Raw genomic sequence first — 17,405 nt, 5'->3', positions numbered from 1 at the left:
ATATTTGTGTCTTCAAATCCAACTCTATAATGAGAGCTTAAATCTTTAAAATATAAATTACAAAAAAAATTCTTGGGGTTCTCTCTTAACCACAATAACTGTAAAATAAAGTTCCTACTTGTACTTTGTTATAAAACAAATGATCTGATTCTCCTCAATCTATTTTTTTTCCTGAATGCTTGCATCATTTTTCATTCTTGGTTTTCACACATTGAATGTCTATGAAATATTTGATTACCTACATTCTGTTGCGTGGACAGTTGAGCCACATCCTGTTAAAAGTCGTTACATTGGTTAGGTTAGGAAAGTAAAATGGAAAACTGATGCTTTGTTTCTAGTCTGCATACTTCCTTCTGTCCAGGTCATTGCACAGATATGTTAAGTGTATTTGCATCTCAATTGAAAAATATATGGCTGGAAATAGTACTGTTTCATGAAAGGTAATGTTTTATGAGAAGAAAGTGAGCCTTGCCATGCCAATCTACTGTGGCATTAAATTAAACTCTTCAAAAAGTTTCTTTGAAGTCTTTAAGTCAAAATATTTTTTAAAACTTGTGTATTAAATGCAATCTGACATTGTTTAATTGCTATTTTTGCCGCAGACTTTTCCCTTGTTTTATTGATAAAAGGAGGGGCCCTCTCTGGAACAGACACTTACCAGTCTTTGGTCAATAAAACCTTTGGCTTTCCGGGATATCTCCTCCTCTCTGTTCTTCAGTTTTTGTATCCTTTTATAGGTAAGTTGATTCCTTTTACAGGTATATCCTCATAGGTAAGGTGACAATGAATATTGGAATTATTTCATAAGCATACAACTATTTTTGAAGAAAGCATCTTTAATAGTAGATTAAAAGTGAATAGGTAAGGGACACCTGGGTGGCTCAATCAGTTAAGCATCCTACTTCAACTCAGGTCATGATCTCACAGTTCGTGAGTTTGAGCCCCATGGTTCATGAATTTGAACCCCGCATCAGGTTCTCTGCTGTCAGCACAGAGCCTGCTCCTCTCTCTGCCCCTCCCCCCTCGCACACTCTCTCAAAAGTAAACATTTAACAAAATAATAAAAAAACAAAAGTGAATAGGTGAAATAATATTTTCTTCTAAAGCTGAAATACATTTTTTGAAAACCTAAGGGTCTGTGGAAGCCATGTACAAACAAGGCCAACATGCAATTTAAAATTTGTGCCATACTGGTGAGCATGTCTTCTTAGGTGCGTTGTTAATGTTTACCAGTGGTCGAATTGACTTGATTTTTAAAATCAATAACGTAGAAACTATTGTTCAAACCAGTAGCTCCTTATGTCTTCATGGAAGGCTAAGACTATTATTTCCCCCAAATCTTATTTTTTTAAATGAGGGGGTATTTGGGAGCCTTCACAATTTTCTATTATTGTTCCTTGTTTTGAGCAATGCATGTGCTACAGAAAACATGTTTGGAAACTGAACTTTAGTAACAAAACAAATCACATTTTAATTTTAATTAAAAAAAATTTTTTTAATGTTTATTTTTGAGAGAGAGAGAGAAACAGAGACAGAGCGTGAGAGGGGGAGGGGCAGAGAGAGAGGGAGACACAGAATCCTAAGCGGGCTCCGGGCTCTGAGCTGTCAGCACAGAGCCTGATGCGGGGCTCAAACTTGGAAACAGTGAGATCATGACCTGAGCTGAAGTCAGATGTTTAACTGACTGAGCCACCCAGGTGTCCCAACAAATCACATTTTAAATGACTACCAAAACTCACTATTATTTAAAGGTGTTCTGTCTGGAAAAGAATCGATTTGTAAGGTGAAAATGTTTTTGTAATATAAATTTATATTCTCCCATAAATCTGTTATCTAGTTATTTTTGAAGTTGTACATATGATAATCACAATACATATTTGAAAGATGTAGGAGTATGCCAATATTTGGGAATAACATTACTTTGAAAATCAGTGATGGGTATTAAGGAAGGCACTTGTTGTGATGAGCACCAAGTGTTGTATATAAGTGATGAATCACTAAGTTCTATACCTGAAACTACTATTACACTGTATGTCAACCAACTGGAATTTAAATAAAAAATTGGAGAAAACACTGCTAAATGCAAAACAAAATTTTAAATATTCAAGATGAGATATGCGATGGCTTATCAGTAACTGTATTATTTTAATTATGTTTTTAGCTATGATAAGTTACAACATAATAACTGGAGATACTTTGAGTAAAGTTTTCCAAAGAATCCCAGGAGGTGAGTCAATATATTTATTTATGTATTATTCATAGTTAATGTTGTTCATAATAACTTACAAGCAAAATATTTGCAAGTGGAAGAATTGGATGACTTCAGATATCTAGCAATATCCATGATCCATTCTGATCCTAAAGTATTAATCTACCTTTATAGACAGTTTAGTTCTTATTTAGCTGTTTAAAGGATATCATTGCTATTCATATACTTAGAATACTTTGGATTTTAAAAATCTTGTGCTACATATCACCAACTCTCTGTAGTAACATTTTTCATGTACTGTTTTTACTATGCTGTTTCTTAAATAAGCAAGCTGACTTTCCCCCATTATTTGTATTAAGATATAATTTAATACAGTAAAATTAGCCCTTTCTAACGTATAGGTCAGTGAGTTTTGACAAATGCATAGCCATATATCCACAATCACAGTCAAAATACAGAACAATTCCATCCCCTCAAAAAATTTTTCCTTATTTCCCTATGTAGTCAAACCCTCCTTCATGTACAGCTCCTGGTAACCACTATACGATTTCTCTCCCTAGTTTTGCTTTTCCCAGAATGCCAGATAAATGGCATCATATATAGGTAGACTTTCAAGTCTGGCATCCTTTACTGAATATAATGCATTTGAGATTCATCCAAGTTTGGGGGTGTATCAGTAGTTTGCTCTTTTTTTATTGCTGAGGAGTGTTTCATCATCTGGATGTACAGCAGTTTATCTGTCACCTAGTTGAGGGACATTTGGGTTGTTTCATTTGGCCTGATATTGAAAAACCACTATGAACATTTCAAGCAGACCTTTTCAACATGTGCCACAACCCCACTCCCTGTTTGACCTTGCACTATATCATGGCGCGTTAAATAACTTAGAGGTCACGAGTCTTTTTGTCTTGAAGAGCTTCCCGTCCAAGCCACATAATCCTCAGTTCATGGTGACCTAACTCTACAGTTGTTATCATCGTTGACAGCGATGCAGATACACCTTTCCTCTCAGTGCTGAATCACTCATCCTACACACATACAAACCAAAAGAAAACAAAACCTAAAACTAGAAATCACACCTACTCGTTTCACAGGGTTTAGTGGAAACGGAGATCAGGGAGACTTGACCATCAAATCACAGACACACTGTTTGCTAGCTGTGTGGCCTTGAGAAGGTAAATGCCCTCTCTGAGTTCTAGTCTCTTCATCTCTAAATTACCAAGTAGAGTACCACCTGCTTCATAGAATTGTGTGAAACAACAGAGGTAATACCGACAGTCCTTGGCGGATAGCAGGCTCACCCAACACTGTTAGCTCTTATCAGCAGCTTCTGTTCTAGCCCCCAGCCTACAAATCATGTTTTCATAAACTGAGATCATGTGAGTGGAAGAATGCCGTGTATAAAATGTGACCTAATTATGTAAACTTTCTATTTTCATCAACAACTAAGGGAAAAAACAAGAAAAAATACATTCACATGTCAGCTGTGATTATCTTTTAATTGGATTCATGAAGATTTTTTTGTTTCCTTTGTTACATTTTACGTTTTCAAAGGAGCATATATTAATTTAGAAAAATCTTTTTATCACTTTATTTTCTTATTTGAAAAATATATATATTTACTAGGAAATAATAGAAAACACAGACAAAATAGAGGAGATAGAACATACCCATAATTTCTTTGTTTGGGGAAAACCAGGTAGGGACAATTCTTCCAACAACTTTCTCCCTACTTTCCTTCCTCCCTTCCTTTTTAACAAATTTTATATCAAATTATAGATACCTATCCTATTTGCTTTGATGGTAGTTCAGTATTCTCCTGTATAATATCAGCTGTACAACAAAATAGACCAAAATTAATTAAATTTCCCCAAAAGAGAAACATTTCGATCACATTTTTGTTGTTTTTTAGTTATAAATAGTATATGGATATATACTCTTCATATAAATAAAACACCTTCTACAAAGCTAAAGTTCCCTTTGAACCTCCCTCCCTGGTTATTAAATTTTTAATAATCAAAAATGAATTTAAAAAAATAGGCAACATAGCAAAGAACACACTTTATTCTTATCACAGTTTTTTAAAATTTTTTTGTTTATTTATTTTTGAGAGAGAGAGAGACAGAGCATGAACGGGGGAGGGGCCGTGAGAGAGGGAGACACAGAATTCAAAACATGCTCCAGGCTCTGAGTTGTCAGCACAGAGCCCGACGCGGGGCTTGAACTCACAAACCATGAGATCATGACCTGAGCTGAAGTCGGATGCTCAACCGACTGAGCCACGCAGGTGCCCCTTATCACAGTTTATCATTGTTGAATGGAATATTTTATAATGTGTGCCTTGTTTGTATATTTTATAAAGTATAAGATGATGCCAAAATACTTTTAGAAGTAGATAAAATCCTTAGCTGTATTTTTTCCCCTGAAATATATCACCAATATCTTAGACTGGCAAGTGGGAATTGCTTATACTTCTCTCAGATAACCAAAGCTTTGGTTCTTGATACAAGTCAAAGTAGTAAGAAATGTTGGTATAAGAATTTGTATGTTTAGATGATTTTGAAATTTCTCAAAAATCTTACTATAGTTTAGGGGTGCCTGAGTGGCTCAGTCGGTTAATATCTGACTCTTGATTTCAGCTCATCTCATGATCTCATGGTTCCTGGGATCAAGCCCCACGTTAGTCCCTATGCTGATAGTGCTGAGCCTGCTTGGGATTCTCTCTCCCTCTCTGTCTGCTGCTCCCTTGCTTGTGCTCTCTCTCTCTCAAAATAAATAGACTTAAAAAAATCTTACTATAGTTTAAACACTTAAAATACTTATTCAGGTGTATTTTTGTTAGAAGATCAGTATAAATAATAGATCTCATCGTTAGATCCTTATTAAAAAATGTCCTTTATGGTAATAGAGAGCCTTTGTTACTAGGTTCGTCTCTGCTATTCATAGGATTCTATTTCAGTGTTTTTTAAGGACTTAAAATTTCCTAGTGAAGAGAACCTATACTTTCTACCAAACATATTAGTAGAGCAAATTATTTGAAAGGGTAAACAGAAACAGATATGCAAATAATTTAATTCAAATTATGTTCACCAGAAATATGTAAGTAGTTGAGCTCAGGGTTCAGGAACTTGAACTTCCTGTTTTAGTATTTTGATTTCACAACTTTATGATAATTGTTTAATTATGTCTGAGTTAAACAAATATTCATGATTATTTTTTATTACAGTATGTACGTGTGTGTGTTTGTGTGTATATTTATACCACTTTGAAATTGCATCTGAGAACTTCCCTGTAAGTTAATTAGCCATATGAGAAAATTAGAAAATGAGTCTCGCTTTTCCCAGTAATAGCTTTTTTTTTTTTTAACCACACTCACTCACTTATTCTATAGACCTTAGACTTTGCACAAATTAATGAACAAAGACTTGGTATCACTGGGGACCTTTCAAAAACCTAGTGGTAGGATCTCTGAAAGAATTCAATATGAGCTCAAATATTTAAGCAGTGGTGTCTTCCTTGGAATGGATATATAGCTCCTGAAGTTAACACTATGGTTAGCACAGCTTTAAAATGATATAAACCCTTGCAAGTATGTTTTATTTTATGTTTACAACTTTTGCTTGTATTTGATGACAGGCACACGTGTGCGTGTACACCCCCCCCCTACACACACACACACAATTATTTATTCATTATGATAGCCAAGAGTCTGCAGTATATACTGGTTTCTGCAGAGCTTCCCAAAGACTTCTCTACACAAGTAGTTTCTGTCTACTTTTCTTCAGGGAGACCACTGCTTCTCGACAAAAGTGTAGAAATAGAATATCTTTACCTAAAGCTTGATTTTTGAAATGTTAAGTTTTACTGCTCACATCTCTCTAGAATACTGAAATTAAAAAAAAAAAAGAAAAATCCTCAGAACATGCCCTGTCCTCATGTAGCTTACTTCCTATTGAAGGGATTTGCCATTAGAGAGTTTTGAACCAACAGTGACATCATGTGTTTAACCTTTGGGAAGGATCTTTGTACTTTCTGGGTTAAAAGTACACTCTAGGGGGACAAAGGAAAGGTAAAGCAGGAAAACTGACTAGAAGGCTATTAAAATGATTTGAATGAAACATATAAGATTATTTGAACTAGGGGTGTCTGGGTGGCTCAGTTGGTTGAGTGTCCCACATCAACTCAGGTCACAATCTCATGGTTCATGAGTTTGAGCCCCGCGTCAGGCTGTGGCTGACAGCTCAGAGCCTGGAGCCTGCTTCAGATTCTGTCTTCCTCTCTCTCTGCCCTTCCCCTACTCACTCTCTCTCTCTCTCTCTCTCTCAAAAATAAACATTAAGGGGTGCCTGGGTGGCTCAGTCGCTTAAGCATCCGACTTCAGCTCAAGTCATGATCTCACAGTCTGTGAGTTCAAGCCCCGTGTCAGGCTCTGTGCTGACAGCTCAGAGACTAGAGCTTGCTTCAGATTCTGTGTCTCCCTCTCTCTCTCTGCCCCTCCCCTGCTCATGCTCTGTCTCTCTCTGTCTCAAAAATAAATGAAAACTTTAAAAAAAGTAAATAAACATTAAAAAAAATTTTTTAAAGATTATTTGAACTATAGGTTCATCCTTAAGTTATTTTGTATTTATATTTTTGTGAATAATTTCTATTTTTACATGATTTTATGGGATTTATTTACTCAAAATATTTGTCATTTAGGTAACATTTAATGTTGAGTTATTTTTGCAATTAAGTGTTTGGCTAATTACTTGTATCCCTGGTGTGTTACTCATACCCATAAAGACTTTATAATATTTGTTGTGTTTTAGTTGACCCTGCAAACTTGTTTATTGGTCGCCACTTCATTATTGTGCTTTCCACGGCTGCCTTTACTCTGCCTTTGTCCTTGTATCGTGATATCGCCAAGCTTGGAAAGGTAACTTTTACATTTTAAAAAGGTGCAGACTGAAACCAAGAGCAGAAATGAGAAACCAAGAGCACACTTTACTCACTGTATGTTAGCCAATTTGACAATAAATTATATTTTAAAAATAAAAAGGTGCTGAAGTGTACTTTGTTACCTGTACTAATTTTATGAAACTATCTTCTATGTGGCCAAGTTCTTAATTATATTTATCTTAGTTTCTTTTAGTTTACTTATAATTATACTAGGGTAAACTGTGCTTGAATATTAATCTTATTTGTGGGAATTGATGGTTAAATAGCTAATGATTATGAAATAAATATGTTCTTTACTTTCCTTTTTTTAAGGTAGATACTCTGAAAGCAGACAGTATACTTTCAATTTAGAAAATAAAAAGAATTATACTTGCAAAAGTCTAATTTACTGAAAAAATGTTCTATCATTTTTACAGATAGTAGTTCAAACAATTTAAAGTTAGAATAAGTTTAAGAAGTAAGGATAACTCACTTCATTGGCTAAAAATTTTTTAGTAAACTACGATGTGTTTCATCCAGTGAATTTAAATGTCAGTATGTTGATTGATTCATGAGAATTTGGCCGTTGTGTATGATTCTTATTGCTAAAGAGAAATTATGATTTATTTCTAGTGAAACCAAGCAAGTAATTATTCATCTCATCATTCATCTCATCTCATCTCTGCATGGGTTAGCCTTTATCTACTTATATTTTCTTTTGTTTTTTTTAATTTTTTTTTTCAACGTTTATTTATTTTTGGGACAGAGAGACAGAGCATGAACGGGGGCAGGGCAGAAAGAGAGGGAGACACAGAATCAGAAACAGGCTCCAGGCTCTGAACCATCGGCCCAGAGCCCGACGCGGGGCTCGAACTCATGGACCGCGAGATCGTGACCTGGCTGAAGTCGGACGCTTAACCGACTGCGCCACCCAGGCGCCCCATCTACTTATATTTTCATTTCATTACTCTCAAGGAGTGTTTGTATTTTATGCAAAATATTATTGGGTGTTATAGCTATATTTTGCCAAGCATTCTGATGAATCATTTTTAAAGAGAGTTATTTATATATTTTTTATGTTCTAATTTGAAGAGTTCAACACTTGAGTGAATTTTACTTCTTACTGTGATGTTTCATGTCTATCTGTAGTTATGGATCCTTCCATAAGGGTCATGTTATGGGTCCTGTTACCCACAGTCCTTCCGGATGGAGCTGAGAGTGGAGATGATATTCCAAAGTATCCTGACCACTCTACCTTCATTCCCTAACAGACTTCCAGAAATAAACAAGAGCTTTTTTGTGAAAAATCTTAAATGGCTGAACAATTTTCCATTTCGCATGTTATAGATGTAAATGTTATTTTCTGAGAGCAGAAGGCTGGGCATTCATGAAAAGAAAGCTAACATTCTATCATATTATTAATACCTGGACATTTTCCCTAAATTCCCTTTAAAAGATTCATATTGAAATATCTAAATAAACCTCCCAGTGAGCAGAGCACAGTAGTTAGGAGTCCTGATCTGGAGTCAGGATGCTTGCATTTGAATTCTCCCTCTGCCATCTTCTAGCTGTGTGACTTGGGGAATGTCATTTAAAATCCCTGTTCCTCAGTAGATCAGAGGACTCATAACACAACCTTCTTTCTAGTTAAAAACTAGCAACCCAGGAAACAAGGTTAATGACAATCAAATGAAATAAAAGCAGTTTCATATTATGTTTCTTTTATTAGAGAAAGAAGTCTAAAATGGGCGTATCCATTAAAAAATTAAGGGCAGAAACACAGATCTAATATTGAGTGCACAGAACACATATACACACAGACCGGTTTATATTTTAACCATTGAAATAGTGACAGAAGAGAGGGGAAAAAGCAAAGACTGTAGAAACAGACCAAAGGGCAAAGCCAAATAGGAAAAATAGACTAACAGAGCTAGAGAATAGAAGGGAAAAGGGAGAGGACACCCAAAATGTGTGAAAGTGAGTATGTGTGGGGAGGGTCTTATGTTGAAAGGGAGAGGAGAAGGTAAAGACAGAAGCAGAAGAAGTAATTATAGGTAGAAAAAAAGCACAAGCCAACACCAAAATAGGACCTGAAGAAAAAAGAAAACAACTTCCCTTTCACTTTCATGAATGAAAATCACCAGTTTTGTATTCTATACAGTAAGCCACTAAAAACATTTAAAGCCCTGTTGCAAGATTAGAGCACTCATATATGGTACTTGTCCCCTATTTTGAGAAAAAAAGTAATACTGTGATCTGATAAAAAGTTACATGCCTGAGATTATCAACACCAGTCTATAAGAATAAACTACTATAGGATTGTGTAAACAAAACTGTATATGTGTTTATGCAAGTAAAAAGAGAAACACCTAATATTTTCAATACAACGATCTTTCTTCCAAACTGACAACATCTTTACATTTTCTTTTGCAGATCTCTCTTCTTTCTACAGTTTTAACAACTCTGATTCTTGGAATTGTAATGGCAAGGGTAGTCTCACTGAGTCCATACATGTAAGTTTTATTGCTATCTTGGTTAGTTTTTAATTTACAGCCTTCAGTAGATATTTATATAATATATCGTAAATACTGAAGTATAAAGTAATTGTGGCATTGGAAGCATTATTTATCTTTAGTATTTGACAAAATGAGAGAAAATAATTACATCTAAGTAGACAGGCATTTTTCATCTGGACCCTGCATGCTGATGTGATTAAACTGAGGTTACTTTTTATGTTATGGCCAATCCTAAGAATTAGAATAAGGAAGGGTTTTGAATAGCGAGAAATAGGAATGAAGTCCAGCACTCAGGAGGAAAAATGGTAAATGGCAGAAACTTTTTATCTATCCGAGAGAAATTTGCCCTTAACGAAGTTTCACCAACATAGGCCGAAATGAGAATAAGGAATATAGTAGATGTTTCCCCACTACAGGAATATAGTCACTTTGAAAACCACCTTTTATTCTCTACTAAGATTATATTCTTTAATTAATTTGTGTGAAGATGCTTTGTCACTTGTGAACTGATGTTAATTGCTGACAGTGGCATTCATTTGTTTTGAATGTTATTTGGCCAAATAAAATGTTGATAACTTAGTATTGGTTCCCCAAGTTTTAAAAATATTACTTATCTACAAGACAAAGCGTGGATACTGCTATTTCAAACAATTCCATTTTTATGCCTTGATTATAGAATAGATTCTCCAGATAAGGGTTGGGGAGTTTATTATCCAGAGTCCCAAGAGAATGCTGGAATGAAACAAGCTTAAATTGGTCTTAAGACAAAATAAAATTAACTTAGGACAGTGTCTATAGCACAGTACAAAGACTGTACTGAGTCTTTAGTGAATGTAACCTGTGAGGGAGAAAAAAGGAATCCTGATAAATAACTATCTTTGATAACATGGTCCCCAAGATAACTTATTCTTTCCTATTGATTAATTGTTCTGAAAGATCACATCATTTTCAACTTCATATGCTGATGGCTGGGTTCTTAGTCAACCAGGAAAATACCAAAAATTATGCCTCTAATTTATTTGGGAGGAATTATGAAATATCTTGTCTAATTGCATTTGATATAGCCTTTCCTTTGGGAAAAAAAATGTATTTTTTAAAGGATTAAAATAAAAAAGCATAAGTAAGCATAAGTATTAATATAACATTTATATTAATGTTCTCATCAAATAACTTAATCCCAGTTCATAGTTGTATTAGCTTGGGGTGCCAGAACAAAATACTGTAGACTGGGGTTCTTAAACAACAGAAGTTTATTTTCTCATAGTTCTAGAGGCTGTCAGTATGGTCAGGTTTTGGCGAGAGATCTCTTCCTGGTTGCAGAAAGCTGCTTTCCTGCTGTGTCCTCACAGGGCAGAGAGGGAGAGAGACAGCAAGCTCTCTGGTATCTCTCTTTTTTTTTTTCCCAACTGATCAAGATGTTTATTTGATTTCAACAAGTCACAGACGCAGTATTAGGCAATTCGGAATGGCACTCGTATCTCTCTTCTAGAAAACACCTAGCTTATGCATGAGACAGATGAAAGTTTAAAAAACTTAAAAATTTTTATATTTATTTCAGTGGATTTCAAAATCCAAATGTGCATCTTAACAAATAAAAATTCCATATTCAGTAAGGTCTTGAAAATTATTATATAAACTTTAACATATATAGTCAAATAAAGAAAAACAATTTAGCTTTATTTTATTTTATTTTTTTTTATTTTTTATTTTTAAAAAAAAATTTTTTTTTTCAACGTTTACTTATTTTCGGGACAGAGAGAGACAGAGCATGAACGGGGGAGGGGCAGAGAGAGGGAGACACAGAATCAGAAACAGGCTCCAGGCTCTGAGCCATCAGCCCAGAGCCCGACGCGGGGCTCGAACTCACGGACCGCGAGATCGTGACCTGGCTGAAGTCGGACGCTTAACCGACTGCACCACCCAGGCGCCCCTATTTAGCTTTATTTTAAAGTAACTTGTATATTTGGGAGATGATTTTCACAAACATTTACATACTAATATCAACAATAACTTAGCTCTTTATAAGGACACTAATCCCATCAAGAAAGCCCTGCCCTCGGGACCTCCTCTAAACCTAATTATCTCCCAAAGTCCCCATCTCCAGATACCATCATGTGGGGTATATGAATTTTTGAAGGAGACACAATTTAGTCCTCAGAAATCGTGATTTTGAAATGCACCCAGTTCACTTCAATATGGACATTCGTTCTTTCATTTAGTAAACTCTTATTGAATGCCTATTGTTTCTAGCTATTTTGCCACACCCTGAGAGTAAAAGAGCAGAGAGGCATAAGTCAGCACCTGGTGCAAGTTGTTCACAGTCAAGTAGTGCAAATGGGCTTATTTTAAAAACAATAGAAGAAAAGAAAAAGAAATGGCAGTACAGTAGGAGAAGTGCAAACTACAGGCATAAACACAGTAGCAGTGCCAGAGAAGAGAAGGCTTAATAGTTTGACTGAATCAGGAAGGGCTTCCTGGAGGAAGAAAGATACGATCTGGGTGTTTTGAAAGATGAGTCTGAATTTTTTCAGGTAGATAAAAGTGTAAAAAGCATTCCAGGCGCAGGAAAGGTAAGCATAAAAGCACAAAATCATATATTAAATTCTACTGACATTGATTAGTATCTACTATATTGAACTGTATTCATCTCTGCTTTTCAGAAGCTGAATTTACAGCAACAAAAAACTAATAAGTATATTGAACAGAATACAATAGATAATTGTTGGTTAACATTTTTAATTGTGTAAGACAGAACTTTTTTAATTGGAGCTTTTATTATAAAAAGTGACTCTAGAGAATAAATTATTAGGTTATAATAAAAGGCCTTATAGGGTTGCCTGGATGGCTTAGTCAGATGAGTGTTGGGCTCTTGATTTTGGCTCAGGTCATGATCCCAAGGATCACAGGGATTGAGCCCTGTGTCAGGCTCTGCACTGAACCTTGAGTCTGCTTAAGATTCTCTCTCTCTGCCCCTCTCCCCTGCTCGCTTGTGTGTGTGCTGTCTCTCTCTCCCTCAAAAAAAAAAAAAAGTCTTATAGATTTGGCAAATACAGTACTATGAGGCAATATTGAGGAAAAAAAAAACCAAGTAGCTAAAAGTTGGAGGCAAATAAATTAATCATTAATTGAGCCCCAGCGGACAGTTTAAAGCAATGATTTTCAACTCTAGCATCGCTTTAGGTTTACCCGAGTAGCTGTCAAAAATACTGATGCCAGGACCCCAGCTGCAGAGACTCTGAGGGAATTGGTCTAGGAAACAATTAATTATTTAACAGTTTTGAGTCCGTGAACAAGGATCTAGAGCCTCTTGGTTTAAAGAGATTTAAATCACGAGTATACGTTTTTACTGACGTATCATTTCTAAAAATACACCATAGATTTTGTGTTATTTTAGGCACTGTTGTGCCATTATTTTTCACAATTCATTCTCTACTTATTTTTTAGTTACTTTTTAAATGCAAAACGTATGTGAGATACTATTGTGAATACAAAGAGAAAATATCTCTACTCTCAAGGGGCTCGCAGTTATTGGGGAAGATAAGGCAGCACAAATGACTGTCATATGGGCAAGTGTATCTTGATACAAAGGAAAGAGGAAGGAGAGGCCATTTCCTGGTGGCGCTAAATGAATTGATTTTATGGCCAAAGAGCTATTTATTTCTGTTGTAAACAAAATGTGGTCTGTATCTTTCTAACCTTCCTCTAGTGGTGATATAATGCTTCATCTGAGCCTTTGCAATTTTTCTAATAACAGGGATTATTTACTTAACTCTTTCAATATTTAGATGTTAAAAAAGTATTTTTTTCTAATATCGTGATGCCTTTTATTTCTGTTTGAATACTACTGCAAACAACTTCTGTTTGTCCAGATTTACAATCAGGCTAATCAAATCCCATGTTCGAGGGCTGGCATAATAGCTAGTCAGGCAGGCTTCTTTCTGAAAATATGACAACCATAAATGCTTATAATCCATAAAACATGAGAAACTCAATACTCCATGTGTGTTTTTCCTCATTTTTGGTTCAGAGGAATGATCAGAAAAGCTGTACTTTTTCATAGGGCTTTTAAAATGGTATTTGGAAAAGATCTTTAAACCCACTATCAGAAAAGAGGAAGGTCTGTAATGGCTACTGGTATTGACCTTGTTACTATGGAAACACCTTTTTAGTCGTTGTGTTTTAAAAATAAAACACACGATTCAATTTCCTTTTTCATAACTCATAAGGCTATAAATTCTGCTTTTTGATATGATTTCAAATATCTTATAGTCCAATGACTTTCAGTTCTCTTTGGAAATAATGTGCATTTTTATTGCATTTTCCAACCTTTTGCTTTCTAAAAACTGAGGTGGCAAGGCGATTTAATTGCTTTCTAGAAAGTGTGCTAGTATCAAAATGCAATGACAGTTCTTCCTTTTTTTTTTTTTTTTCAAACTACCATTGGAGGCATTATCACTATGAAAACCTTCATTCTGTGCCTCATTAATATTCTATTGTTTAATTTCGGAATGGAAATGATAGCATGCAGTCCAAATTTACAACTATTTTCTCTTCATATAACATCTCTTTTATAGCAGTTTAATCATTAGTGTGGTGTTCCAAACATAATTCCAAAGAGTGTGTCCATACTTTCAACAGGCTTTTATGCATATGAAATGTGCCTTCCTCAAGGATCTTAATAGGTATTAGTTTCTTTGCCCCTTATCCATTCTGATCCTAAAATTCTACAATTTGATGCTATACATAAAGAGGACCTGGAGGGGATTAAAGGAAGGATTAGAAAAAATGGGTAAAGACAGGAATAGTGCATTTTTGAAAAGGGCAATGATTAGTTCTGTCAAATACGAGCCATCGATTTTTTATGACTAAATTATTATCCTTTTTTGTTGCAAATGACAGCAACCACAGAATCCTAACTGCTTGAAGCAAAAGAGAATTTATTGTCTCACATAACTACAAAGTTCAAAGGTATTCCCGTTATTAGATTTGATTGTATTTAGCAGTTTAATCAATGAAATCAGACACAGTTTCTCTTTTCCCACTTCGTGGCTTTGCTTCCTGTTTTGGCTCCAGTTTCTGAAAGGCTGTCTCCTCATTGTGACAAGATGGCAGTAGCAGAACCAGCCTACATCCATTCAAGTCCCAGTCCATGAAAAGAGAATGAGGTTTCTCTTTTAGGTTACCTCCAACCTTACTTCCACTGTTAGTTCTGATTGCCTCTAATGGGGACTGGTGATGATCCCAAACTCTATCATCATAGCCTGTGCTGACTTGCTCGTGTTTGTTACATGCCTACCCTTAATGCTAAGGATAGGGTCACTCCCACTAAAGCACATGGATTGAGAGTAGAGGAAAAAGTGGTCCCAAAAGAAGTCAAGGCAATGATGCCAGGAGAAGAGGGAGTAGCCACTGTATGATACAAGCTACGGATGTCCACCTCAAGTGACAGGAAGTTACTGGTAACCATTAGGAACATCAGTCAAATGATATTAGTGGACATCAGGTTAGAGAAAAGTAAGATGCAAGTGAATGGTAGGGAAGTGAATTGGGCAAATACATACCCACCTCTTTTTGTTTTTTAAGAGCATCAATGAATGAAAGTAACATGGCAAAACAGTAGCTTGAGACAGGAAGAACTCTAATAGATACATTTTTGTTTTTACAATGGGAGATATTGAGCATGTTACAGGTCAAGCCAAAAAATAGAACCAAGTCCCCCAGGAGATCTTGAAAAGTTGGAATTTAAAATATAGAGTAATCCCTGACGAGGAACTGGGATGCTTCTTCCTCTTGAAACAGTAAGATCAAGTATGGAGAGTAAAATATGGATACATTCTGAAGACCAGAGAAGGGCATTTGTATGTGCATGCCCATATTTTTTCAGAGATGAGATTATTATCTGAAAGTGTGGTAGACAAAGGTATGTTCAGAAGATGAATATTTTAGTTGGTTATATTTAGAAGTTTCTCCATGGAAAGTAAGAAGGGATCCGTGCATAGGAATGAAATAATCACACTATATGTTAAATTATCTTTATTCATATTTTATGTTTTCTTGTGTATTTTATCCCTTTCCCACAATTGCAAGCTACATGAGAACAGGATTGCATTAGCTCTTTTCACATCATATACCCATGACTCAGCACAGAACCTAACACAGAATTAGAATTGCAGCAAAAGAGTGTTGAATGATCAGTGGAATAAATGAATGAAACTTTGTGCCTTCTGCTTTTAATTGCTTCAATTTGGAGATTAACTATAATTTTGAAGTAATGAGCCAGTAAAACTTATCATGAGACAATAAAAATTTCATGCAAAAACATTCCCTGTCAAAGAAAAATTTCCTAAGCCTACTTCCATGCCAGCAAAATTAGCTAACTGATTTACTAAAATACCATTTGATTCCAAGTTCTGCAGCAGTGTTAGAACTGGTACATTTTGCCAGACAGATTGCTCACATGAAGCAACAAGTAGATCCATTGTTTGACTTGAGTCTACATGAAAATAGGAAAAAACAGCTACAAGACAATGTATTCTCAGGAAAGATTCATCCAGTCACTGTGCTAGCAGAGCTGGAGGAACCGCTTAGGCTACTGGGTGTTAAGAATGTATTCTACTCATCATCATTTTTTTTTTTTAAATGGCTGCCATAGTGAGTTTTTCACCTGTCTGTTATTTCCAGTGAGAAGCCAGACTGGCATGTGGTGTGATTCACAAACAAAGGGCAAAAATAGAGTAGTCTGTTCTTCCAGTCGACAAGCATTTATGAAAAGTCTAGCTAATGTCAGTCTCTCTTCTAGGTGTTCAGGCTATAAAGATGAAGAAAGGACGGTCCCTGACCTTAAATACCTATAGTTTATGGATGGCAAGAACAGACATTTGAAAGATAATTTCAATATAATGATGAGTAGAATTATGGGAAAGAGTTTAGAAACAGAGACAGGGCCCTTAGCCCAACCTGGGCAGGCAGGTAATAATATTTCAAGATAAGAGAATATATGATCTCCTGCTTGAAAAAAAATGTACTAATGTTAGTTGGGTCGAAAAGGAAAATGGGGAGAGGTTGGAAGCTACTATTGGCCGAAGTGTGTGAGGCCCAGACATGTGATGTCTTTAACATGTGATGTGTAGAATGGCAGAAGCAGTTCAAGGTTAGGAGGGATACTGCCACTGGTTTGGGAACTATCAAAGGAAAATAAAGTGCTGCCCTTGAGAATTTTCCCAAAAACTCTATCTTGCTTTAAATCATTCCTCAAATACATATTTTATCACAATTTTAACAATAGCCATGTCTCCATGTTACCTTAAGAGATCCTTAAGGTAACCTCATGTTACCTCATTTGAAAAACTACTGAAGATGGTGCTTTCCTAATCCACTGACCCCCATTCTCCCATCTCCACCACCTACGTAGCCCTCTGTGTTTAGGAAGTAACTAGACTTTGGTGATTCTGAGCTGAGAGTTTGACTAGGCTATGCAAATAAATGACCATAGACAGGCTGGCAGAGACCAACATGGAAGGAAAGCTTCATGTGTAGTGTTAAGAAATTTGAATTTGTTGTTTAGCTGATGGGGCATTGGAGGTTCTTCAGCAGGAGAGCAACTGCAGCAAGTCTCCCTATCAATGGACTAATCTTACAGCAGAGGTGAGTATAGATAGAGGTACAAAGACTCGGAAGGAGTCTATCTATAGCAAGCATCCAGGCAAAAGACAAAAAGGCTGGTAGAAGTGAAGAAGAGGAAGAAGAGGAGATTGATGTCAGAG

At 35.7% G+C, this 17,405-nt stretch overlaps 1 protein-coding gene across 1 annotated transcript in view; it reads left to right on the top strand.

Annotated features, from left to right (window-relative positions):
- The window catches only part of SLC38A11 (solute carrier family 38 member 11), a 57,908-nt gene that overhangs the window by 9,068 nt on the left and 31,435 nt on the right, over positions 1-17,405 (top strand). The window contains exons 4-7 of the mRNA XM_045480054.1: positions 603-737; positions 2,162-2,227; positions 7,018-7,124; positions 9,560-9,639. Of these exons, the coding sequence (XP_045336010.1) occupies positions 603-737; positions 2,162-2,227; positions 7,018-7,124; positions 9,560-9,639 (388 nt within the window). The remainder of the gene's footprint in view (positions 1-602; positions 738-2,161; positions 2,228-7,017; positions 7,125-9,559; positions 9,640-17,405) is intronic.

Source organism: Leopardus geoffroyi, chromosome C1 (genome assembly GCF_018350155.1).
Source record: "Leopardus geoffroyi isolate Oge1 chromosome C1, O.geoffroyi_Oge1_pat1.0, whole genome shotgun sequence".
Taxonomy (NCBI): Eukaryota; Metazoa; Chordata; class Mammalia; order Carnivora; family Felidae; genus Leopardus; species Leopardus geoffroyi.
This window is presented reverse-complemented; position numbering and strand designations above follow the sequence as displayed.